Source organism: Chelonoidis abingdonii, chromosome 1, assembly GCF_003597395.2.
Source record: "Chelonoidis abingdonii isolate Lonesome George chromosome 1, CheloAbing_2.0, whole genome shotgun sequence".
NCBI classification, from domain to species: Eukaryota; Metazoa; Chordata; order Testudines; family Testudinidae; genus Chelonoidis; species Chelonoidis abingdonii.
In genome coordinates this window covers 161,386,377-161,414,263 of record NC_133769.1, presented here as the reverse complement: position 1 = coordinate 161,414,263, position 27,887 = coordinate 161,386,377, and the positions used below count along the sequence as shown (strand labels likewise).

At 45.1% G+C, this 27,887-nt stretch overlaps 1 protein-coding gene across 3 annotated transcripts in view; it reads right to left on the bottom strand.

The window, feature by feature from the left end:
- Positions 1 to 27,887, bottom strand: part of LSAMP (limbic system associated membrane protein) — a 1,403,745-nt gene that overhangs the window by 149,066 nt on the left and 1,226,792 nt on the right. For all 3 annotated transcript variants that reach the window (XM_032776813.1, XM_032776812.2, XM_032776814.2), the window contains one exon: positions 22,391 to 22,516. In XM_032776813.1, the coding sequence (XP_032632704.1) occupies positions 22,391 to 22,516 (126 nt within the window). The remainder of the gene's footprint in view (positions 1 to 22,390; positions 22,517 to 27,887) is intronic.

Sequence of the window (27,887 nt, the reverse complement as noted above, 5' to 3'; positions counted from 1 at the left end):
TCACAGTAATCTTCCAGGGTAACCCAGGGAGGGGAAGCCTGGGAGAGGCAATGGTGAAGGAAAGAGTTTACTTTCCGTGTGTTAAGATCCAGAAGGTCTGGTCTTGGGGGTCCCCGGGCAAGGTTTTGGGGGGACCAGAGTGTACCAGGCACTGGAATTCCTGGTTGGTGGCAGCGCTACAGGTTCTAAGCTGGTAGTTAAGCTTAGAGGAATTCATGCTGGTACCACATCTTTTGGACGCTAAGGTTCAGAGTGGAGAATTACACCATGACACGAACATACACATTATGTTAAGAAAAGCCAAGCCATTACATTAGGCAGATGTGTTTATGTTAATAATAAATCAGGGTAAGTATGCATGTGAGGCTGTCTGTTTAAGTAAGGCAATGTAGTGGAAGATGCACACACATATGCAAAGTGTGGGCACAGCTGGACATTAGTGCTCAAGTTCTAAATAAGCCCCAGAACTCCCCAGACCTGGCTCCCCACTCTGGAAGAGGAGATGGCAGCTTGGTTACCTTAGCTGCCCAGGTTACAGAGCCACCTTCTCTCCTTTAGTAAAGAGGAGCCAGCCCAGAAGTACTATTACTTCTTTCTCTGTGTTGCTTTTATTCTGTCCTCCACCCCGTCCCCAATATTTACTCAGAAAACTGTGAAGTTTATGTTTGTACTGATTTTCACCCTTTAGTTTTTGTAATAAACACTGATAAGTTTCCAGGAAATTTTAAACTAAACAAAACCCCCAAAACAAAGGGCCTTGATGGTTTTACTCTCGCCATGGTTAAAGATCAGATGCTTTAGTTTGCATGGATTTTGCAGTACCCATCTGAGAAATTAAAGACACTCTAACAGTTTATTTTTCATAGTCCCAGGCAGAAGATCTCATTAGCAAACAGTAAAGGGTGCCTTAGTCCTGGTCTACACTATGAGTTTAGGTCAAATTTAGCAGCATTAGATCGATTTAACCCTGCACCCATCCACATGACGAAGCCATTTTTGTCGACTTAAAGGGCTCTTAAAATCGATTTCTGTACTCCTCCCCGATGAGGGGATTAGCACTGAAATTGACATCGCCAGGTTGAATTTGGGGCAGTGTGGACACAATTCGACGATATTGACCTCTAGGAACTATCCCAGAGTGCTCCATTGTGACCACTCTGGACAGCAATTTGAACTCAGATGCACTAGCCAGGTACACAGGCTAAGCCCTGGGAACTTCTGAATTTCATTTCCTATTTGGTCAGCATGGTGAACTCTGCAGCACAGGTGATGATGCAGTCTCCCCACAATGTTTCTACGCCCCCCCATCATCTCCATCCCTGAGGTTAGTGCAGATTAGAAGGCGAAAAAAAACGTACTCACGATGACATGTTTTCTGAGCTCATGCAGTCCTCCCGCACTGATAGGGCATAGCATAATGCATCAAGACATTCAGTGGCAGAGGCCAGAAAAGAATTGCTGTGTTTGCTTAACGGCCAAAGTATCATGCCTTGCTAGCGACCCACCCTGAGTCAGGTTGCTGTGTCACATGCACTCCGCGCTATGTCAGCTTTGGGTGGGGGCATGACCGCTTTGTGAGCAGGAAGGCCAGAGATAGACATTCCATTAGCAACAAAGGGTCCTGTGGCACCTTATAGACTAACAAATGTATTGGAGCATGAGATTTCATGGGTGAATACCCACTTTGTCAGACGCATGACATTTTTGAAGTCTATAAGGTGCTACAGGACTCTTTGTTGCTTTTTACAGATCCAGACTAACACAGCTACCCCTCTGATACATTGCATTAGGTAGCTTCTGTAGCTAGTGTGACAGGGTCAGGCCAGATGGCTACAGGAGAGCGTTAGAGGGCAGATCTATTAGTCCCAGATTAAGTAGATCCCTCTTCCCTGGATATGCTAACTGGGGCAGTTCCAGAACAATCAGGAACTTGCTAGAACCAACTAAGGCAGGCAGGCTAATTAGGACACCTGGAGCCAATTAAGAAGAAACTGCTAGAATCAATCAGGACAGGCTGGCTAATCAGGGCACCTGAGTTAAAAAGGACCTCACTTCAGTTTGCAGTGTGCATGTGAGGAGCTGGGAGCAAGAGGCACTAGGTGGTGAGAGTGAGAAGACATATTGCTGGAAGACTGAGTACAAGCATTATCAGACACTAGGAGAAAGATCCTGTGGTGAGGATAAAGAAGGTGTTGGGAGCAGGCCATGGGGAAATAGCCCAGGGAGTTGTAGCTGTCACGCAGCTTTACTAGGAGGCACTCTAGACAGCTGCAGTCCACAGGGCCCTGGGCTGGAACCTGGAGTAGAGGGTGGGCCCAGGTTCCTCCTAACTCCTGATCAGACACAGGAGGAATTGAATTGGACTGTGGCTTCTACCAGAGGGGAAGGTGTGTAGGCTGTTTCCTGACCCACATGGTGAATCTCTGAGGCGAACAAATCTGCCAATAAGCGCAGGACCCACCAAAGTAGAGGAGGAACTTTGTCACATTAGAGAAAACATTCCTGTGCATTCAGCAAAGTCTGTGGCAAAAAAAGAGAAGCCCATAGTATAATGGTGATCATGTTCATCTAACACACAAAACGTCCCCGGTTCAAAACCAGGCGGAAACAAATCACTGTTCTTTTTTTCTGTCTTAGAACAGAAATTCTGTGAAATTTTACTTTGAATTATATCAATTATGAGTTAAATAATATGAAGCTCTCTCTAAGTTATAGTCCCCGGGTTCCTTACCCTTTCAGCTGCTCTGATAAATTAACATTTTTGTGAGGGATGGGGGAAAATTTTCATGAAGCCTTTTATAGTGACTAAATGCTGTCTAGGACTCTGAAATAATCTTAATGTGGCCCACAGAGTGCAATCCTTCATTCTGGATTTGTCATTCCACAAGTTGAACTTCTCTTTACTACTATCCATGCTTCATGAGCCATGGGAGCAAGGGGCAGGCTGGGGTAGGTGTGACCATGCGGTGCTGCCGGCTGGGAGAGCAGCCTGAGGCAGAAGCCTCCAGCTGGTATGATATTCCAGGCAGGACTGAATCTCCATGAGATGAAAAACTTAAAGAGAATGACCTGGAGTCACTCCCATTTGGTGCTCTAAGAGGAGGATAGCCATGTCTGTACAGGCACCCCTGATCGCCCTCACTGAGGTCTGCCAGATGAGCGGGACCCCGGCTGTCAGGAGCGTGTGGACAGAGCCCCAGACCGCTGCTGGTCTGGGGCTCTGTCCACCGGCCCCGCTCAGCCTGCTGCTTGCCTGGGGTTCCGATCACCCAGGCAGGCAGCGGGCTGAGCGGGTCCAGCGGACGGGACCCCAGAAAAAAGGCATGAAATGATTGTCTGCCATTGCTTTCACGGAAGGACGGAGGAAGGGGAGCTTGACGACATGTACCCCAAACCACCTGCGACAAAGTTTTTGCCCTATCAGGCACTGGGAGCTTAACCCAGAATTCCAATGGGCAATGGAGACTGCAGGAATTGTGGGATAGCTACCCACAGTGCACCACTCTGTAAGTCAATGATAGCCACGATAGTAAGGACACACTCCGCCGACTTAATGCGCTTAGAGTGGACATACACAATAGACTGTGTAAAACTGAATTCTAAAAAAACTCGACTTCTGTAAAATTGACCTAATTTCATAGTGTAGACATACCTTTAGTTACTTTCAGGAGAAAACCCCAAAGGGAACAATGTGGTTTTATAAAAAACACAAACTTCAGCAAGCTTGTAAAGTTAAAGTGAAGTTACACTTAAACTAAGCAATTTTCTATTCAGTGTTTGAAGGAAATTTTAATGTCACTCCAATAGCCTGTCCTACTGACTTACTATGCTAATCTGCTCTGGCATCTTGCACAAAAAATGGACATACTTTGATTAATAAACTTTTGACCAGGACTGTAAGATGATGAATAAAATGGATTTGATGTATCTGAGCTGAGGAGCTCTGGAGACTTCAGCAATGAGCATATTTCATAAATGGTCAGAGGAAAAGGAAATGCAAGCAGGTATGTTGATTTGGTTCTGTTTATACATTCTTGTGTGAGTTCTATACCATCACACTCACTTCCAGACATAAGATACCTGATTTTTAGTCTGGCCCTTTCGTTTGTTGCCCTGATAGCATAGCTATGTGGCTATGCTAAGCTTAAGATTTTAACCACACTTCTGTACTGAAAGCTCTGTACACTTTTAGAAAACTATCCTGAATAATTGTCCTCAACGGGGTTTCTTTCTGCAACCACAAAACCCTGTGTTTTTTCCAGTGACCGTGCATGGATTTAAAGAAGGTAGGTTTGCTTTGCCAGAGTGATGTAAAGACAGGGACAATTGGTATGCGATAGGACTATACACTCAACTAGTGAGATCATTTCTCAGTTGCACAGTCCCTTATGCAATGAAGATGTACAATGGCTGAAGACAAGGTTCTCTCTTGGTTTGAGGGTGTTCTTGTTTCCTGGATAGTGAAACAGAGCTAAACTTCGCTGGGGGACCTTAATGGTGCATTTCCAGATTTTATTTTTTTTAGGTGTAACCTTCACTTGTGAACACTTGGGAAATATTTACAACATTCTCTTCAGGGTGTATAGATTGTGGCACAGACCATTCTTGGTGTGCATGTACAAAGAGCTAGCAACAGGAGAGACAACATGGGTAAGTGGGGCAGCGAGAAGCAGCGCTTGATTAATGTAACAACACAAGAGCCGCCTAGTTGTGCACGTTGCCAGTCCAGATGCTCATCCCATCCATTCGGTTCCCCGCCTGACACTCCACACGTTGTGGCCACAACATAAGAGCCATGAGAGCTTTGTAAAGTGTGCAACGGCATTTTGGACTCTGTAAGCTATGTGGAACACATTGTAATAAGTAAATAATGATGGTCTCCCAAGCCCCTAAATAAATAAGTCAAAAAGATGCCTAGCAAGAGTGTCGGATTAAAACAAAGCTGGAGTTCGTAGACCAAATTGTTTTGGAGGTATAAGACTAAAAGTTACATTAGAAAAATATTCTAGAAGTGAAGCCCAGCTCACTTTTTGACCCAGCACATCTTCCAAACCCGTTGTCCAAGTTACTCCACAGTAACCAAACTGTACTCTGACCTTAGACTAGGAATGTGACATTTAAGGCATTTTTGGTAATGTTAGGTCTCTGTGTAGGTGTGGGGAAATCAGGCTTATAATGAGGAAGCCAGCTTGAATCTTCGCTGTCTAGATACTAATGGCTCAGTATAATGCACCATGAAAATATCGGAGTAGGATGTGTATCATCCTATGCAACGCATATTCCACTAGAGCCAAACCTATATCACATTTAACTATGTCTGACCCATTCCTTAGCAGAGGTCAGGCCTATATCTTAGGAAGCATATAGTCAGAAGCACTGATTCATTGCTTAAGGAACTCACAATGGGGTGATATGCATTTCCTAAAGTGCCTACAAGTCACCCTGCAATGTAAGGAACACTACACTGCTCACAATGCTTGTGGAAGCCAGTAGTAACAAAATAATTCTACATTCCCATGTCCCAAAAAACATTAACTCTCATGCAGACCAACTTATTAATGCAAATGGAGCTTCTAGGCCAAAAAAAGACTGTGAATGATGACAAGCCATAAAAAAGTTAGGAAAATGTCCAAGTAGTGAGATCACTTCATTATTATTGGACTTTCTTAAACACCTTGTGAGACTAAAATGTTCCAGAACGATTCTCATCTGATACAAATTCATACATGATTTTTCATGCAGACCATTTTTGGACTGGCCAGATTTGGGAACATGTTAAAATTGGGTTTATAATGAAAGACATGTGTCAACCATAACTATGGAATAGACAAGTCTCTCTCCAAAATGCAAGGCTCACTTCACCATTTTTTAATAATGGTGCACACAATTGATTTTGACTCCAATGTGAAGGTCATCGAAACAGAATACCACATGTGTACACACAGACAAGAGCATGTACATACGTGCACATGAACACATACACAACACTTGATTCATCAGTAAAAGTGGTGAGTTCACTGGGCTGTTATTTCTGTAGATTTTTGGATGACTGGATTGAATTGAGATATGGCTGCGAAGCTGGAAATTATCATGTCATCACAAAAATCCAGCAGCAAAGTGTTCTAGTGGCTAGTTGAAAACTTCTTTGTAAGGCAGATGATTGCAGGAGGATAGAGAGCAGAAGCAGCGAGAATGAGGATGTGACTGCAGCAGCAAACCAAATAGTGTCTGGTAGGGTTAGGCACTATTGTTCACAACAAATAATCTGAACTTCTCTCTCTCACACACACACGCACACACAGAGTAGCTTGTTAAATATGAATAATGCCATAAGTGGCATGCAGCAATAGTAACCAATGGCCCACCATTTGTAAAAGAGTCTTTTGATTTTAAAAAACAAAACAAGTGTAACAAATCAGATGGCAAATCAGGATGGGGGGAGGAGACAGAGAGACTAGGATGAAATGAACAAAAAAGGAGAATTTGGGAAGAAAGTGAGGAGGGGGGTCTTGGAGGAGTAACTGGTATTCCAGACACACAGGGAATGAGTGGGGGGAAGTAAATGCCTCTGTGATCTCTCAGTTCCAGTAAGAAAAACAAGGAGTTCGTCTCAGTAAGTCACCTAGAGCACAGCTGGAAAGAAACTCTCTGCAGTCCAGGAAACCGAAGAATCCCCAGAAGCAGTGTACAACTCAGAATTACTGTTTTTCTTTTTAGGGTGGCAGTAAAAATTTATCAGGGTAGGGGAAGCACCAAAGAAAAAGTAAAAAGTCAACTACTTCTGCTGAAAGGCCGCATGGGATTGGCCTCAGGTATTGCCAGTGCTGTTGTCTCTGGCTCAAGAAAAGCACAAACCTGGAACATCAGAGGTTTAGCAAGCTTGGGCTGGCAGAGCTGTGCAGAGGGTGTTTCTGCATCAGTCTGCATTGTACTCTGCCCTGTGTCCTGTGCTATCGATCTATGAATAAGAATGCTGCACATCTGGACTAGTGGGGGTGGGAGGGCATTGGTGGTGAGTCCAGGCACAGAATAGCAGGGTCGGGGGGACTGCAGGCTAGAATCAAGGGGTACTGGCTGGGCTGCATGGGTAATCCAGGAGTGGGAATAACAGGGGGAAGCAAGTCAGGACTAAGGTGCATTGACTAGGGTTGTTTTTTGGTCTGCTCTGGATGTACTGCTCAGATGTGGATGAGATCTTATATATAAATGTTCTTTCTACTGAAGAACACCCAGTTTTGGTGGGTATAGGGATCTCAAGTTCTTCAGCATGCAAATAAAAACCTGTGTCTGATTGTAAAACATTACTGCAGTGATTCCTTCTTGAAATACAAAGCAGCCAGAGAGATGGCAATCTTATTTTTCATAATTATGCATCTTTAGGGTTTTGTAATGACCAATTTAATCACTTTTGCCGTTTAGAGGGCTATAACAGCCAATCACGGTAATGGGCTTAGTATTTGGTAGGAACCATTTAATGCCCAAGAGCCCTTGTTCTAAGCCACTTGATGCCACTTAAGCTTGACAAACAGACTCTTCTTAGTGCAAGTTGCAAAACCTCCTGGATGAGGTTCATTTCTTTTAAACAAACTCTATTCACTGATCCCCAAAGTCTCTGACTGAGGAAACCTTCCAGCTTGCACCAGGATATATACAGGTCAGCAGAAGTCAATCAGTGTCAGTCTCCAATGGGTATTCCTTTATATATATAAAAAACATAAGTTTCTCCTCCTATACCAATTAAAATCTGAGTTTTAGGAAGAACCCATAGAAATACCAGTAGTCCTTCTGTCAGTGCCAAGTCTTCTCTGATCCTGGCCCTTGCTGTAGCCCTATCTTCTCTCAGGACAGGGAACCATGATCTGTGAAACTCAGCTCTCTCTCTCTCTCTCGCACACACACACACTCACACACACACAAAATGTGCTGTACATTTGGGGAAGGTATACGGCATTCTTCATAGCAAACAAAAACTGAATTCCTGCTTTAAATGAAAAACTTGAGGTAGCCTTAACTGTGGAGTTAAATTTAAAAGCAATAAAGGGAACACCTACATGCAAACAGTCAACCTGTGGAACTCACAGACACAAACACAGACAGACCAAATTAGTAAAAATCAAAAGGCCCACGGCTATAATTCAAGGACTGCTGTAAGATCATGCCTAGTAAACAAGCACAGCATGGCACAAGAAGTCAGTGAACCAAAATTGGTGTGTTGGGAATTAGGCCTAACTGAAGGACAAAATAATGAAGGGATGGGCTATTTCACTCCCCACCTCCCCACCTAGGTTCCTCACAGAGAGAATTTGGAGGGTGAAAAATTAGCAGTGGTGGAGTGTCAGTGTAACAATTAATACTGAAAGAAGGGGAAGGAGCAAGCATCATCATCATGGCTGCAACCCTCACCATTTCCTGGGACACTGGGATCCACCATGACATTACTGGGCTCTTTTTCCTCTGATCCTGAGAGATTAGGCCAAAACAGGGACTCAGAAGACATCACAGCCCCCACTGGTTCCATGTGAATCCCAACCACCACCCGGGATGTGGTCTCCACCCAACGCAAATGTCCTTTCCATCCCCAGCAACTTATTTCTTCTCTTTCCTACCCTTCTCCTTTTTCTTCTGTCTAATAAGAGTCTGGCTTAGCCGGACAAGATTGTGTATTTTACAACATAACTACAAGCCTGTGACCAGAAAGAGGCAGCTAAAAGCAATGCCCCAAACAGAGCCCAACGCTGGTACAAATTTGCCAGATCTCAGAGTGGCATGCCTGTATTTTACCTGCAGTGAGGTTTCAAGTGAGAGTCAACACCAGAGAGAAGCTGCATTTTCTAATCGGTCCTGGTTTCTCTCCTTTCCTGTGCATGTTTGTCCCGTCTGTTAGGGAATGGGATCAGACTTGAACAATAACTCCCCCCGCCCATCTCAACTAGCCTCTGTTCTTTCCCCCAAAAAGGACAGCTACCACCACTTTTAATGCCATCTAGAAGATTGCCAGACATGAGGAGATTCCCTTCTAAAGGCTCTCTACAGCTAAAGAGAAAGGGAAAAAAGAGAGACTGTTACAATGAAAGTCTTGCTTTATTCTTCAAATGCTTTAGCTGCTTTGTCCCTTTCTGTAATAAAAAGGTTTAAGAAATGTTTAATGATGTGTTTGCCATGGTACTAAGCAGGCTGAGGTCTCTGGATACCAAACCCCAAACCCTGTTTTACACTGTTTAATGTTGGGCAGCTTCAGGGTCATGTGAACACCTTTGACTCTTTGGGCCCACGTAGTCCATCTAAATTCAGTATCTCATGCCCCAACCTCGGGTGGAGCACAAAGGCCAGCCCAGTCAGTGGTCCCTGCTCCTCACAGCTGATCTGCACTCAGCCATGCTCCCCACAGTTTCTGCTGCTGCACAGCTTGCTCCCGTGACACAGTGAAGTTGAGGGGGGCACTGACTAGGAGTTCAGAGGGAGTGATCTGTTCCACTCAGTGAATGAAATAATACAGAGAACAGCATCATGCTGTTTTCTCCTTCATATTTTCCGGATGCCAGAGGGAAAACAAAAGAAAGAAACACACATTTTAAAGATGCAGTATTTAAAGAAACAAATTTCCAAGCCCCATGCTGTTCATTGTCTCCAGACAGGGAGGGGGAGTTTGTTCCATGAGATAAGACTGAAGATGCAAACCAAACCCTGTGCAAAGGTGGGACATGGAAAATGAGGGGACAGACAGCAACTCTGTGCCAAATTCAGCCCTACCGTATGTGGGGTCCAAACACAGGGCTGCACTCATGTCCACTAGGCCTGTGTTTGGAGCCTAGAGAAAAGCTCCTTGTTGTGGGAGGCTGACTGGCAACTGAAGTCTCTACAAGTCATCATTCTGAGCAGCATCAGGTTTTCCAGCCCTTACAGTTCATCTTTTCACTATGTGCCTGTCTGCCTTTTAGAAGAGCATCTTTCAAGTTCTGCTTCCCTCATTTCCTCTCCCAGCACGTGCCCACCCACACACCATCCCCCGCCCCAGTGACAGCTGCATGCCAATTTACCAGCCTCCTGTGATCACAGAGCAACAAAGTGTTCGTCACTAGCTCATACTTCAATCAGTTCCTGCTTGCACACTGATGTAAAGGTGCAGAGCACTCTGTATTACTAATTAGTGTAGATGGATGTCTTTTCATCCATAAACCTCAAAGCCTTTTACAATGGTTGGTCTGCATCATTATGATTTTACAAAGAGGGAAACTGAGGCAGAGGAAGGCAGTGATTTGCTCAAGGCTCACACAGCGAGTCAATAGCAGAAACAGAAATAAAACCTAAGTCTTCTGATGCCCTACCAAATGGATCACACTTCCTGGGTGAATGAACATAATGAATAAGTGCTATGCCTCATTGTTATAGCATGCCGGAGTACAGTTATCCTGATACGTGGATATCGTCACACTGTACATTAAATAGAGGCCCGGTTGGGAAGGGGATGGGGAACACACAGGATGGGGAGCTTGTGGGTGATAGAGAACATTCTGATTTTCCTTCCTTCAATACAAGAGCATAAATCCATTTTGCTTTCTTCCATGCCCCTTAGAGACTACTGAGTCCAGCTCAAATATTTCTGAAGCCTGTATCTGTTTGACAAATGTAGCTTCCTGCCAGCATATTTTCTAGTTATCACTGGAACCAGCAGGCATATGCCAAGCAGCTTCATGATTGGGGTTGGTTCAAGGCAGGGGTAGGAGGAGGAGACACAGGGAAAGAGAAGCGAGAGTGCGTCCATCTTATTGCACGTGAGAAATGTAAGGCAGTGAGGCTTTAGGACTGTGTATGAAACAAATACTGTAGCTTCAAGAAAGTGTTCGCTGCAGCACGCAGCCCACAGCCCAGGACAGAGCTGTCATCAGCCTTCACTGGGCCCCATGTAGGAGAAAGCTGTGGAAAGAACCAGCTCCTGCTCCAGCGAAGAGAGAAGTGATCAGACCCTAAGTGGCAAACGGCGGGGAGGGGGGATGTCTTCCTTTTAGAAAGTGCCTGGAGAAACTCCTAACTTTTCCTTCTTATTACTGAGGCTCATTTTCCCCTCCCTCCTGCAATGAGAGAGGGAGCAGCCTGCTTGCTGCAAGGAAAAGAATGCATATATTAGCTATAGAAAAAAATTCAACCTTTCCATTTTCTTTTTAAGGGAGAACTCTAAAAATGTGTTTATGCTGAAAAATGTTAAACTCTGAGGGTCATGAATTCTCTCTCCTTAATGCACCCATCACCTCTTTGCATCTCAGGAGTCACAAGAACAAGAGCGTTTTAAAACCTGAATAATGAGCCCAGGCCATAAACATGCTGTCACTAGTGGGGACTGTAACATCCAGGTACTGAGAAGACTGAACTCAGGATCTTCAGCCCTAAAAATGCAGTCACTGCCACTTGAGTTAAAGGAGTAGCTCCTTTTACTGTGAGTGCATTGCAGGCTGATATAATTGCTGAGGTTGGTCACTTGAGGGAGACAAATTACATTCACTTAGCCAGTGTATTATCATTGGTTATATCATCCCCAGTCAACTCCCTGTGGATTAACTGATCACTCTCTATAATACAGCAGTTCTCAACTTCCGGGAGTCCCATTTGGTGTGCAGGAGCCTGCACAGGGGCAGGCAGATGAAAACCAGACAGGCCCCTCTAGCTTACCAAACAGCATAGGGCAATGTGAGGCATGACAACAGGCAATTATCCTCTTAGTTATCCCAATGCAAATCACTGATGCCAATGGGTGTGTGAGGGTGGAAAATGAGGAGAATGCGGTGAGGTGCAGTGCATTAAGCTGTTGCTGGGATCCCACTAAGCTGTTGTGTGGTATTTCCTTTCCCTGTCATTGACGATTATGATCTCTCTCACTCTCTTTCACCCTCTGCTTGGGCGTTCTGGAATCTTCATGAACTAGTGAATAGAAAAAGCTCAAGTGATGTTCAAGATCAGCCTACAGTTCTATAGCCCTTTTCATCCCAAACTGCTCTACAAAATAATCACATTACTACTGGATCGCAGCCACCTCTGGGGGTGGTGGGCAGCAGACTGCACAACAGTGCTAACGGTGAGACATTATGGTCAGAGAACCTAGGGGCAACTACTCCTATTAACTCTCCCAAGATCCTTTTCAAATATGCGCAGAGCAGCTTCATTTTTAAGATCTCACATAGGTCAGCAGAGAATGGATAGACCACTAAGTAAAGACACCACAGCTCCCCAGCAAATGCAAGCAAAATCAGAGCTATTGAATGGCAACGTGATTAACCAGAAGCTGATGGGCAAACTCACCCTGGCTGTAACTCACTCCTCGGAATACAGTTGAGGCAGAGAAGAATGTGGCCTATTTCCTGAATTACCCTAACAGCCAGAAGACTTGCACTGTCAAGAAAGCCCCACTCCCTCTCTGCCACTGAGGCAGAAGAGAGAAATCAAAGCTGCTAAGATAAATGTGTCATGTATCAGCAGGGCCGCCCAGAGAATTCAGGGGGCCTGGGATCTTTGGCAGCAGGGGCCCCTGCTTCAGCGGTAATTCAGCAGCTGGGGGGATCCTTCCACTCCAGGACCCGCTGCCAAAGTGCCCCGAAGACCCGCGACGGGGGGTCCCTGCCACTGAAGACCTGGCACTTTGGCGGGGGTCCTGGAGCAGAAGGACCCCACTGCCACCGAATTGCCACCAAAGTCCCGGAGCGGAAGAAGCTCCAGGGGCCCGGGCCCCGCAAGAGTTTTCCGGGGCCCCCTGAGCAAGTGAAGGACCCCACTCCAGGAGCCCCGAAAAACTCTTATGGGGTCCCCTGCAGGGCCCAGGGCCTGGGGAAAATTGCCCCACTTGTCCTCACCCCCAGCAGCCCTGTGTATCAGTAGTGTTCACACTGGAACATCAGCCCAGGCAGTCGGACTGCATGGAGCATGGCTACAACAGGGGGGATCTGTGGGCAGCACATGTGTGTCTGGGCATGGATGGAAGAAATCAAAGTCCTCTTATGTGTGTGTGGAGAGAGCAAGGTTTCAGGATTTAGTTAACAGTCAGAGGAGAAAGGGTGATGATATTTTCCTGCTCCCGGGCAATGCAGGAAAAGGAGACAATTCTTAGAAGTAAAAAAGGGGACGGAGGTTGGGAGACTGGGAAGAGAATAAAGAGGCTGACAGCTTTTGATGCCTTCTGAGAAGCCTTGGAACACTTCAGACTTCAGCTTGTATCTCAGCCTCTCTGTGAGCCAGTGTCTATTTTTACACTGTTGGGGAAAATGAGGACAGGCTGAAGAAATTTCATGAGAATCTTAAAAACAAACCAGCAGTGACCGCAGACGGCCGAGTGTGGGGAGGGAAGGGTCTCTGTGAAGGAGACCATAATCCTGGCAAAAATTCTAGCTGGAGAAAGTAGAAAAAAAAAAGAGTTACAATGATCAGTACTCCTCTAAGCCTCCTAAAAAATTAGGGGTCAGTCCAATATTATTAAGTTCTAAAATCCCTGTTTGTGCAAAGGCAAGGAAGGGAGGTGGAGTGGAGAACTGAAGGAGCTGGTGCAGCAACACTCCAGATGTATGTGCAGTAAGTTTCCTCCTCAAGATTTTTCTCTTGAGTTTGAGAATGCACCAGACACAGAGACTAAATCCTAATGGATTTAGATAAGCAGAAAATCCTCTTTTCACTCACCATCACCTAGTGTTTATGGCTTTTGATGGCCCATGCTGGGAGTTTTCTGGTTATCATCTTCTTGTGGCAGCCCATGGTTCTTCCTTTGGGTGTCATGTGCAGCACCTAGCACATTACATCTAGAGACCCATCAAACAACAACAGGGGGAAAATGCTAGACAAGTGCTTGAGAGAGACCTACATGGGTCACACTGCCACCTTCAATCTTGCTCCTTCCCAGAACTCCCTGGTTCCTTGCTATTAGGAATTGTGTTAAAAAGGGACCTGTACATACTTCACATATCCGGAACAGCTGGGATGTTGGATACTGTTCCTTCCACATTAGGAATTATCCTGATCTCCAACAGTGAAGCACTGAAGCATGAAGCTTAATATCCCTTCCAATACTTTTATCATCAGTTAAAACTCTGAATAGTCTTATTATCCATAGAAGTGTCCAATTCCTTTCTGAATCCTGATTAGTTCTTGGGGCTTCAGTGATTTCTTGCATCAGTGAGTTCCATAGTCTATTTACAAGTTACAGGAAAAGTATTATATAATACTCCTTCCCTATTACATATAGTACTGGGACAGAGCTACCTCCTGCCCTCTCAAAACATTGTAGGGTATGAGTGATTGCTTTAAGATTCAATGAGATTTGCTCATGCCCCGTGTGGAGAGAATCAGTCCACTATGTTTAATAGGCCTTCTCATTACTCTTTGTTTCTACCACTAAATGGAACTGGGTTTTGTAATAATTTTGCTTCTATTCTGTTCTATTCAGGTTCTTATACCACACATCACCAGAGTATTCTATCTCCTGATTTGAGCCATATTGCCTAATTTTAGATACAGCCTGGTGATCACAGAGATCTGAGACGTGTTGTGGTGTTCTTTTCAGAGTCTTATCACCAAGCCACATGGTGGTCATGAAGACTATACTGGCCTACCTGCATAGGCAGAATGCAGCCAACACCAACAGAAGGAGTTTTCCTGTCAGTGTAGGAATACCACCTCCTCAAATGCCAATAACTATGTCAACACAAGCCCTCTTCTGTCAGTATAGCCCCATCTACGTGGGGGGTTTGTTGGCATAGCTATGTCCATCAGGGTATGTTTTTTTGCACACCCCTTATCAATGTAGCTATGCCTACATAACTTAAGTATAGACCAAGCCTAAAATGTAGTCAGAGTGTATGATCTCCTGCCTAGTTCTGTATCAAATCTCCAAGTATCTTCATTCCCTGTCCACTCTTCATGATGGAAGCTAAGCTTTCATGGGCTAAACTCCACTTTATCAGATGCCTTGAATGGTACTTAAAATATGTGCTAACAGCTGATGCTAAACAATCTGTTCCACTTTGCATTTAGCTGTGACACTCAAGAGGACCTTTCCCAGACCTTCACCTGGCTCGAAAGCTTGTCTCTCTCATCAACAGAAGTTGGTCCAAATAAAAGATATTACTTCACTCACTTTGTCTCTCAGCACTAAAATATGTTTACAGTGAAAACAAGTATATGTTTATTTAACAAAGTACAGAGATTCGAGTGATAGCAAGTGGTAGTATTGTTAACAAATAGCTACATGAAAAATATTCATAAAACAGGCATTCTATAACCTAGACTTACTTTACTAGATACCTTCATGTCTTATAGAGCAGTGTACACCACAAGTCCTTCCAGCATTTTCCAGTCAGGCTTGGCTGTGCTTTTCCATTCATGAGACAAATCACTGCCAGCTTGCCTCCTCAGTGAAAAATCCAGCGGATACCTCTGCACTCCCAGATATATCCCACCAATCCACTGTCTTTATTCAAACAGGATTCCTTCTCTTTGTTTTTTCCTATATACTCCTTTCTTGTAGATTTTGCAGTCTCTTGGTTAGCCTGTGGCTCAGTATTCAAGTAGGGATACACTGTGGAGTATATAATATGCCATACCCAAATGGCCAGACAGGCAGATAAGTGTTTGTTACTCCCTACCCAAAAGGAACCTGTTTGAAGCATATCACCTCTTGGTGATCTGCCTTTAGGAACATAATTTCTAGTATAGATGCATAATGTCTCAAATATTATCCTTACATATGTTTCATGATTACGTTGATAAGAAAGCTACTGATTCTTAGTAGAAACTTTACATGCCACCCTTTGGTGCACTACGGTGTGCACACCTGACCCAGGGGATCCCTGTAAAACTCTAGGCACTCCCAAATGCTTTCTGCCAGTTGGCATTCAGAGGTTCCTGGGTCACAAACTACTCATTCAAAATCCATCTCTGTGCCACCCTGAAAGCAATGAAATGAATTGGGAGCTGATGACATCCCAAGGAATGACATTTCAGTTTTCATTACTAGAGTACTGCCAAGAATTAAAGCTGATTTGCACTGATATTTGCCATCTGAATTATTGAAGGATTATTCTTCCCCTGCTTCAAATGATACAGGCAACAGCAAGTCACAATTCAGCAATCTCATGGGGGAGGAAAGTGAGCTTCCTACAGGCAGCTTCTGGGCTTGGAAACTTGGAGCTGATGTGAGAAAAATGTCTGATTTTTCTCCACACCAAGGATGGGAGGGGGAGGGATAAAATGGAATAAAATGTTTTTTATGAAGAACTTTTCTTCCCACATGCACCCATCTACCTTTCTTTGCATGGTAGTTCTAGAGAGTCCATCCCCATGGAATCCAAGCATCATGAGAAGCGTCCCTTTCTTCCATTACATGAGCAGTGGACCATCTTTTCCTATCATTTGTTTTCTTTTCTCCACTTTCCAGCTGGTAAGAAATAATTCCATTCTTCCAGAACCAACTCAGGTGATTAGACAAAAAGTGTGCAATGAATAAACTGAATGAAAGAAAGCCGAGAGAAATAAGCCTGCCATATTTTTCGGTTAGTGTACAAAACAAAAGTAATTCTGTCCCCTGAGATTTTTTAAATCTTTCTATCTGTTCATTAGCCCTCATATGTAGGCATGATAACTAGGGAATGAATTCCTTTTGCTCTGCAAACATGTGTTACACCTTCCAGCCATGTTCTACAGCACTCATTTCGATTGGTCCACTAATTATCTTCTCCACTAGAATGGCGTTTAATATTCCAAGTCTATTGGCCTCAAATGGTCCCCGTTTCAAAATATAAAAAAAAAAATAAAAAAAAAGAACCTGCCAGAGAAATATGGATAAAGTGAAAGGAGAGAATGAAACATCCACTGGTCTGAGTGAGTTATACCCAGGGACAGTATTAAGGACTAACATGCCTTTGCTAGAAACAGGGGCATTACCCCACTGGAGAGCTGCCTTTCCAGTGATTATCCAAAACCGATTTCCGGCATATCATGAGATATGAGATCCTAAAATTATGACACTTTGGTTTCTAGGAAAACTAATTTGGATGATTTTTTAGAGATTTCTGTATGTGCTAATACTAACATTTCTGTCACCAAGAGGCCTGCACGCTGATATGCATCAGGCAGCCTGGTGACCCAGCCATGAACATATGAAAAACAGATCAGGACTTTTCAACCAGCAGGTCAGCTCCAATTATCTGAGAAAGCAGCAAACCCTCACCATTGCTAGGGTCCTGGGGGAACTCAGGCAGGGAAGAAAGCCGCAACTGGTTCTCTTGCCCCCTACTGCCTGGGATTCACCTCTGGTCTGTCCAGAGACTGTTCCTAGGTTTCACCTTCTGCATGATGCACTCCTGCAGGAAATGAACAACATCATTCCAAAGTATTGTGGAACTGGCCTGGAAGCAGCCCCTCCGGTACCCCAGAGTTGAATGATGTGTGGATGGAGAGGAGGGAAGAAGGGAGACTCCCCCACTCCACTGACCACCCACCCAGAAGCTCAGCTCAGAACCCTCAAAACCCAGCAGCAAGGCCACCATCACTGCATCAGACCCCTACACCAGCCTCAGTATCCCACCCTCCTGCAGGCCAGGCATGGCCCCCCCATCTCCCATCTAGCACCCAAAGCCATGCCAGGACCCTAACCTACCTCACAGTCCTGGTTATAGAAAGAAACATGGGATGGTCATCCAGGATTGATAATGGCTGTGATGTGGTTCAGTCACAGAGACCCGCTTGGGACCATCACCCGACGTGCTGAATTTATCTCTGAGCCCATTTTCCCTGCCAGCTTGAGACTCCAGAACCCTGCCTTGTTGATCCAGACATGCAAGCCTGCTGCAGCACAGACCCAGGTCTGGTCCACACCCCTAAAGCTGCAGACTTTAACCAACTGCTCAGTAGGTCACCTATCTCCAGCACCCAGAAACCCAGTTCCCAATGGGATCCAAACCCCAAATAAATCCGTTTTTACTCTGTATAAAGCTTATACAGGGTAAACTCATAAATTTTCCACCCTCTAATACGGATAGAGAGATATGCACAGCTGTTTTCTCCCCCAGGTATTAATCACTTCCTCTGGGTTCAATAAACCAAAGTGATTTTATTAAATATAAAAAGTAGGATTTAAGTGATTTCAGGTAATAATGGACAGAACAAAGTAAAACCAAACACGTAAATCTAAGCCTAATATATTAAGAAACTGATTACAGATTAAATCTCACCCTCAGAGATGTTTCAATAAGCTTCTTTCACAGACTAGGCTCCTTCCTAGTCTGGGCTCAACTCTTTCCCCTGGTACAGTCCTTGTTAGTTCCAGCAAGCATCTTAGGTGAAAAGCAGGGGCTGTCTCATGACTGGGACCCCCTTTGTCCCGCTTCACCCCCTTTTATAGCTTTGGCACAAGGCGAGAATCCTTTTGTCTCTCTGGTCCCCACTCCCCTTTTAAATGGAAAAACACCAGGTTTAAGATGGATTCCAGTATCCTGTGACAGTCACATGTCACTGTAAGACCTCATTCTTCATTACCCACAACAGGTACAGAGGAAGGCTTGCAGGTAAATAAACTCTTTCACAACCAATTGTCCTAGTCAATGGGAGCCATCAAGATTCCAAGCCACCGTTAATGGCCCACACTTTGCAAAATTACAATAGGATCTCAGAGTTATAAGTTTTGTAATGATACCTTACAAGAGACCTTTTGCAGAAAGCATATTCCAATTACCTTATAGTCACACTCATAAGAATATTTCCATAAAACATTATGGAGTGCAACATCACAACGTTTTTTCATAGGTCCAATTATACAAGGCTCAGAGGAACAGAAACACACGTACCCCAAACCATTTTGGAAACCACTTAAAGTTATCTAAGCTAGCTTTTTGATGTGTAATATCACGGTGATTTCAGACCAGATGCCTTTTGATCTAGCATGACTAGACTCAAATGCATTATACTCTTGGGAGATTCCCAGATCCTTTCTGGTGGAACAAGACACCTGTTTCTAAGTGGGATAGGTCTGGAATATAATTAAGTGACAATCCTAAATCTAATAATGATAAATTATGTTTGCATTGAAGCCTAGGCTCCTCAATACAAACAGGGCCTCATTGTGCTAGGTGCTGCACAAAACATATAAATTAAAGATGAACCCTCGCCCTGAAGAAATTACAATCTAACTAAATGACATGAGACAGATGGATATTAATAGGAGATCACACACAAAATCCCACACACCCATTGAGACAATACTGGTCAGTGTGACAAGCAGTGGTTTCAGCAGACCAATCGTTGCTGAGGTTTTTTGTAGGCATTATGGCAGAGGAAAGGTTTAAAAGAGGGATCTGAAGGAGGGCAGTGGAGGTGGCTTTGTGGACGGTTTACAGGTAGCTCCTTCCATGCAGAGGGAGCAGCATGGGATAAAGCATGAAGCTGCATGCTGGAAAATGTAACAAATGGACCATAAATACTGGCACCTTTGGGAGAATGGAGGCAGGCGTCAACATCTGGACAGCACATAAGAGAATAGGTGCTGGGGGAGGAATAGATCATGAATGATCTCAAAGGTGAAGAAAAACAATGTGTTTAAAGTGGTTGAGAAGTGGGAGCCAGCAGAGGGACACCGAGAGGGGTGAGGTGACAAGCAATGAGCCAGGAAAACAATCTCTGTAGCTGTGCTCTGAATGGATAGAGGTGAGGGAAGATATGATTGGTCTTGGCACCAGAGGAAGAAGTTGCACTAGTTGAGACAGGTAATGAGGGCCTGGATGAGAGTCCAGGCAACAGGGACTGCCCCTCCTGCATCTCAGAATGATGCAATTCCACATGTTTTTTTTTAAAAGGGGCGGGGTCTTTTTCCTGGCTAGTCTTGGTGTTGTTTTAATGGCCACTCTTTGAAAGCCCCAAAATTGGCTTGGAATATTAGAAGTAATCCCAATGTGTATCAATCAGTGGGCAAAGTATGGGTGAGGCGGGCAAAGGGGCATGCCATATGCAGTTTATTGTATGACTCCGCAATTGATCACATGCATATAGAAGCCATCCCTCTACAGTCTCTATTTATCAAAAATGACTATTACTGTAGGATCTGAACGCTGACATAGGTGGCATCTCTCAAATCCGGAACTCTTGTATTAAATCTTCATGGAAACTAATATCCATGTATTAACTGAAACAATGCTACAAAACGCTTGGTGCATGACAAGGAAATGTCTCCCATTTGAATACAAAGAGAAAGAAGTAGCGGTGAGGACTGAAATTCTGATACAGCAAGGAGATCAAAGGTTCAATAAGAAATGTATCTTATAGCAAAATTGCCCCTGGGGTGTAAGCAGATTGTAAATACATAAATTAAAGAAAAAAAACCAAACAGGTCATTTTCCTACACACCTCAGTGGCACTTGCACACTCAATATTGACAATAACAGAAGAGAAGAACCAGGCAGTTGATAACACCACAAAGAAATCACACTCCCTCCCCCTCTTTCTGTTCCCACCTCTGTCTCTTCCTGGCAGCGTTTTTACTCTCTCTCCTTCCATTTCTGCTAGAGATGGGCCAAACCCACAAAAGAAAAGGTCTGGATTTCAGATATCCCAAAGCTGTTTAGAGTGGGAGTATTTTGATTTGGCCCATGGGGGCAAGACAGGAAATGTGGAGTAGAATCTAAACTCCCCTCAAATTTGGAGGCAGGAGAAGGGGTGTGCTGGATGCAGCATTTGGATTGAGTCCCATCTCTAATTCCCTCAAGTTCTCTCTCTCCCCATCTCTTCTCCTCCTTCCATGACTCACTCTCTCTCCCGTTGCTGACTAGCATAATGATTAGTTTCACAGTCTCTTGCACTTGAAGAAAGTTTCTGCTCTGGCAGCTTGGAGCCTTTCTCAGTAAATAAACATTACAATACCTTGTTGTGAATCCTATATTCAGTGCCCGGTCCTGGGAGTTCTCCCCATTGACTTGAATCGAACCAGGAGCTAGCTATAAATGACAGCAGGCGAGGAGAACATCTGCCCTCAAAGAAACAGATTGGGAGGGGTGAAGAAGAGGCGTATGTGTCTTGTTGTCTTCCCTCTGATAAATCTTCAAGGCATGAATAGTTAGGAGACTCCCTGCTTCACTAGCTGTCTTCCCCAGGCGGTCAGTGGGGCTAATGATAGGAATGTTTGCTCTCCAAGGCTGCCAAGTGCCGCAATAGCAAAGGAATAATTAATAATGGAACAGCTGGCTGATTTCTTGCTTGCTCTGTGCCTTACTGGGTCCTCCTTTTCTGCCATCTCATCCCTTAATGGGGTGCAGAGCTGCTGTCTACAAAGGCTGAAAGTAGCATGTGATGACTCATGTCACCACATGCCTCCTCTCTGATGCAAAAGGATTGGAAAGCCAATCTGGCGGTTTTCAAAGGATCCTACTGGACTTATTATTAGATGGGTAAGATTTTCCGCCTCCTTCTCTGCAATTAGTGGATGTGGTCCCTTTGACCCTGCAGTGTGCCTTGCTGGCACCAGACATTACAGCAGCTAGATGAAGACAACAGCTAAGATGCAAGCAGACGGCCAAGAATATACAGCTCCTAATGGACATCATTTAAAAGGTTCCCTGAGACAAACTGATTATTATGTCCTGTACAGCCTAATAGGAATTTTTGCGCCCAAGGCAAGGGCCAGTTCCAGGCTCTTCGGCAGCAATTCAGCGGCGGGTCCCTGAGCAGGGGCGGCTCTATGTTTTTTACCGCCCCAAGCACGACAGTCAGGCAGCCTTCAGCAGCGTTTCTACGGGAGGCCTTCCCCGGTGATGCAGATTCGGCAGCAGCTCTGTGGGAGGTCCGCTGGTCCCATGCCTACAGCATACTCACTGCCAAATTAGCGGCAAAACCGCGGGACCGGTGGACCTCCATCAGAAACGCTGCCAAAGGCTTCCTGACTGTCGCCCTCACAGCGACTGGCAGGCTGCCCCCCGTGGCTTGCCATCCCAGGCACACGCTTGCCACTTGGAGCCGCCCCTGTCCCTGAGTCCCTGTTGGAGGGAAAAACCTGCCGCTGAATTGCCACGGCTTCATTCATTCTTCGGCGGCAATTCAGTGGTGGGTACCTCAGTGGATCCCCGAGTCCTTCCCTCCAAGAGGGACTCAGGGACCCACCACTGAATTGCCACCGAAGAAGCGGCGGTGGTAGAGCTGCCGCCGAAGTGCCACCGATCACAGTAGAGCTGCGCCCCTCCACTTTGCACGCCCGAGGCAAGTGTCTCACTCCCCTTGCCCTTGTTATGGCACCAAAATACCTTCCATGTATTTAAAGGGTTCCCTGGCATTGCTCATCACATGGACTTACCCCTCTTTGTAGCTGCCAGACTCACTGCTGAAACCGCCTCTGGTCACCAGCACAGTGTATGCAGAAGAGCTACGCTGCATGACTTACCTGTCGGGGTGAGGTGTCTCCAGGTGATGACAGGCTCAGGGCGTCCATTTGCCATGCATACCAGGGTCACGTTGCTGCCCTCATTCACAGTGACATCCGAGGAGATATTGGAGATCTTTGGTGGAACTGTAAAGACAGAAGAATAATGGAGCAGGTTACCCAGAGTTCTGAGGCCCATGAGCCTGACTCACCCAGAGTCAGCTATTGAACCCACCCACAGACAGCACTAATGACTACTACTACTATTTGTTAAGCTCCCCTACAGTCCAAAACACGGAGGAAGTTATAGTCTTGGCCTCAAGAAGCTTGCAGTCTAAACAGAGAGGCAAAACAATTCAGGCACAAAATGCTCTAGATGACCCAGAGGATGTTTCTACCTGACAACAGAGACCCAACCTAAGTAACCACTTTGAGGTACTGACAAAAAAAATAATCAGCTGCTTACTGGAGGTGAGGCCTCCACTGACAATGGAGCAGAATTGTGCTCAGTAAGTTTATGGATATTTATTAGGGAGTTACTGTAAGGCAGGAAATTACTCAAGAAGGAAAATCTCTGGCTCACCGCCTTTTAATTTTTACTTGGTATGTGCATGCCATCATTTCTCACTTACAGAAGGTATGTGATCACCTGAGGGCTTCCTGGAGTTGGTGTGTTTAAAGAAGGGATTTGAAGGAAGGAAGTCGTTAGCCACTTGGAGCGCCAGAGAGAGGAGAAAGGTCCAGGGGCAGGCAATGACATGGAAGGATACAGGGAATGGTAGTGCAGGAGGTTTAGGGAGAGACAAAGGAGCAAGGAAGAGAAAGGGGGAAGTGGAATGGAGACATAGGCAAGGCCAAAGGAAAGCCAGAAAGTACTGAGAAGATCCAAGCTGGGCCAGATGCCCTTAAGAAGAAGTTTGCTTTAACTAAGGCTATTGCCTTCCACAATTCCTTGAACGCCAAGGGGATACATTTGGTAGTGATGTAAATAGTGTTGTTGGGGAGTTAAACAGCAGGTGTAAGCCATAAAGCAGCATAGCTTGCGTGGCTGTGGCATTCAGCAAGTGTGCCAAATGACCGCAACTCTTACACACGGGGGCGGGGGGGAGAGAGGACGGAAGGGAGATATAGAATTGGAAGAGTAACCAGCAAAAAACCAAGGGAGTAAGGGTATGTTTAATAATGCACCCTCCTGTTAGCTGCTTTCTGACTACCCAGCGATAAGAATGATCTCCTGGGGATATCACTGCTCCAAATGTCTGTCTATGGCAATCACATTGTGTTGCAGTGCACTGCAAACTTCTAGCATCCTGATCACAGGCTATTATCATGCTGCTGTTGCTTTATGTTCGGTAAGGGATGGGTACTCACAGAACTTGCAAGCAACTTGCATGATTGAGCTGGGGAAGCACTAAAGTGTAAGTAGGAGCCACAACTGTCACAGTGCTTCAAACTCATTTCCACATTCAAAACAGCCCAGCTGGGTCCTTCGACAGTTCTGATTGCCACATTCAAAACAGCCCAGCTGGTTTCTGCAGAGCCAGGCCTAGAGGCACTGTGCAAACTTCCTAACCCACACTGGGCACAGGCCAAGACTATGTATTAGCTATTATTACATCTCCTGAGCACAGACAAGGTATGCTGCTGAACAAGGCACTGTTTTGTTGGCAATGTAAACAATTGCTCACCAGAGGTTGAGCTTGCAGCTTGCCATACCTGGTTTCATTTGTGACTTAAGTGGCCAGATTTTAAACCCAATACAACTAACTAGCTCCTCCAGTTCTTAACTATCTAAAGCAAACCCTGTTGTGGAATGTTGCAGCTGGCGATAATATTTCTGTTGCAGGTTTCATCCAGAAAGAGCCCAATAGGCTTCACAACCAATATTCACCCAATCTGGAATGAAGGGCAGCAGCCAGCACATAGGACAATGCACCACAGTGTGGGGAGAAGAAGAAAGAGGAAATTTTGGCTAAGGACACTGGAATAAACCCTTGTCTCACAAAGTGTGCCATGGGATCTTTAATAGCCAGAAGAGCGGACAAGACTTTCCTTTTGAGGATCCTTAAAATCATCCATAGAGGTAACATTTTGTCTATTGTGGGAATTCCAAGGGTTGAGTTGACTTCACTAGGATTTGAACTTGTGACTCCAGGTACCTGAAAGTTAGGCCACTAGATCTTCCTCTGAGGAAGTACAGATTGTTCCAGTCACCTTTCTCATATTAATGTCTCACATCCATGCTTCATGCTCAGGGGATGCAGGGGAGCTCAGTAAAAAGACTGTTCTCCCCCCCCACCCCGTCATTCTCAGCTTTAGTGTGTGTGTAGTGGGGAATGAAACAAGATCATTTTCTGCTTTGCTTACCACAGAGTAAACAAACAGATGCTCCCTTCCCCCAGCCGAGTTGACTGGAGGCAGAGTTGCCCACACAAATTGACTGGGAGGAGGAAAGGCTGCCCACCTGTTCCGCTATATTTTTATGAATGTTCTTAACATCCATGATTGTCCAAAATTACCACTGTCTTCTCTCTCTAGGCTCCAAACTCCTGTGCAGTGTTTAAGAGTCAAGGTGAAAAGTGAAGAGAGAGCACAGAAGACTCCCTTCTGCACAGGACTGCTGTGTGTACAATTCCCAGTAGAGCTTAGCTGGGTGACTGGGCAACAAAATGGCAAATGAAGTTCATTGTTGATAAGTGCAAAGTAATGCACATTGGAAAGCATAATCCCAACTGTACATAAAAATGATAGGGTCTAAATTAGCTGTTACCACTCCTGAAGGATCTTGGAGTCGTGACTAGCTCTCTGAAAACATCTGATCAATGTGCAATAGCAGTCAAGAAAACCAACACAATATTAGGAAAGGAATAGATAATAAGATCGAAAATATCATAATGCATCTATATAAATCCATGATATGGCCACATCTTGAATACTGTGTGCAGTTCTGGTCACCCCATCTCAAAAAAGATACATTGTAATTGGAAAAGGTTCAGAAAAGGGCAACAAAAATGATTAGAGGTACGGAACAGCTTCCATGAGGTGAGATTAAAAAGGCAGACTTTTCAGCTTGGAAAATGTGGGGTGGATATGACAGAGGTCTATAAAATCTAGACTGGTATGGAGTATGGCAAATAGCCGGCACTATTATGATGGGTCTCGCTCTCTCTCTTCTTTGGGGGGGGGCGGTTCAGGGCACCATTTCTTGCCCCTAAATTAGAATATTAATTGCCCAACTAGTGTCCTAGAGGAGGGGAGTGGAGAGGGAGGGACCTGGGCCCACTCTCTACTCCAGATCCCAGCCCAGGGGCCCTGAGGATAGTGGTGAACCACTTGAACTGATGGTTCCTTCCCCTGGGCTACTTCCCTCTCCTGCCCTTCAGCTTGTGGAGGGCTTCCTGCCCTCCCTCTGCACAAGCCAGGTGCTCCTTAACTAGGGTCTAGGACTTCTTAGCCCACCGCAGCTCTTCTCCAAACTGTCCTCTGCTCCAATACCAATCCTTTCTGCTCCAACTCCTTCAAACTGTTCTCTGCTCCAATACCAATCCTTTCTGCTCCAATTCCTCCAAATTGTTCTCTGCATCAACACCAATCCTTTCTGCTCCAACTCCCACACTGTCTGATTGAAGCAGGGGGGTTTATCATGTGACTGACTGCAGGTGCTCTATTGGCATCAGGTGCTCTAGTTAATGTATAGCAAACTTTCTTCCCTTACAGGGAATAAGGCTCCCTTCTGACCCTCTCCTGCTGCCCTCTGGCCATGCTGTATAACAGGAAAAAGTGAATAAAGAAATGTTATTGACTCCTTTACATAACACAAGAACTAGGGTTCACCCAATGAAATTAACAGGCACCTGGTTTAAAACAAACAAAAGGAAATACTTCTTCACCCAATGCATAGCCAGCCTGTGGAACTCATTGCCAGAGGAAGCTGTGGAGGCCAAAACTATAACAGGTTAAAAAAGAACTAGACAAATTCATGGAGGATAGATCCATCAATAGCTATCAGCCAGGATGGGCAGCGACAAAACACAATGCCCCAAGCATCCCTAGCCTCTGTTTGCCAGAAGCTGGGAGCGGACGATAAGATGGATCTCTCAACGATTGCCTGGTTTGTTCATTCCCTGTGGCACTGGCCACGGTCAGCAGACAAGATACTGGGCAAGACGGACCATTGGTCTGACCCAGGCTGGCCATTCTTATGTTCTTAGTTTACCAACATCCCTCCCTTATAGCACATTCCTCAAGTGCCCTGAGTTCAGTGTACTTGGTCCCGGAGTGGAGAAGAGGCCAAATTCAATTCTTTGCAGTGACCCCTCCGGCTGGCTCAAGACAGATATTGGACTTCAAAGGGATCGGGACACAGCCTCCCTCTCCTGAAAAAAGTCTTAGACATTATATGAGGCCTTTCAGAATGTGAAGAAGTAAATAGAAAAAATGGGTAGGACAGAATTTTGGGTCTAGAAGAAAGTCTCAGACAGCCCCCCAGAGAGGTAATAAGAACCTTTAGCAGGAGTGGGAATTAAAAGTCATGTATGTGTCATATATTTTTGGTGCCTGCCCTGCCCCATCAGGAAAGAGCCACACATAAGATAAGTGAAAATCTGCTCTGGACTGACACAAGGTTGGAATAACAGGTGAGGTGGCAGGACAGTGCTGAGGCACTGGCAAAGCTGTTCAAGGGAAGCTACAGTGGAATCGCAGGGGGTATTAAAAGCCAATATTGACATTCAACAGTAGAGCTGCAATGAGGAAATATGCTTTGTGCTGCCTTGCTTTTGCCAGAGCTGTCAATCGTCTCAGTTTCCTGAGGACCAAATAAACCCAGAAAATAAAATAGGTCTGATTCACCAGGCAACCTCAATGCCCATGAGGGAGAAAAGGTGATCAGATGGTCACATCTGGCCTGCCACTTCCCATATGAGAAAAAGGGGGCATTCAATGCTGAAAGCCAGTTGGGAATTTAATGGCTAGTTCCTTCCAGCTGCCATCTCAGCCTAGGGGAAGGGATGGGGGAAAACAAATTTCACAGCAAGTACAGAGTTTAAAATCTGGTTTATTTTCACATGTTCAGAATCCAAAGCTGTCTAGTGCTAAAAGCTATTGGATGCTAGCGGACAGGCTGATAATACACAAATAGAAGTTGGAAGCTTTTAATTTTGTGGGTGTCAAGTCAGCATGTTAAAACACTAAAGGTGTTACCACCAGCCCCGGCTTTCTTTGTAGCATTCTCTCTTGGCGCTCATCACTTCTTCATATACACCTATTTAGGACAGTCTTAAAATAAGATGCTTTGAACTTATTTTTTCACATGTGAGTTGTGTTGTGTTTCTTCAGTCACAGGGGTGCTGAAGGTAGGGATGCTGAGAAAACAGCTCAGCCCCAACACCCTGGGAGACTAAGCCTCCCTCACAAGCCATTCAACAGTGATTCTCACACATACAGTGTGCCAGGGCCATCACAGAGCGAGCACCAAAATTAATTACATTTGGGTCACTCGGAAGCTACTAACGCTGTC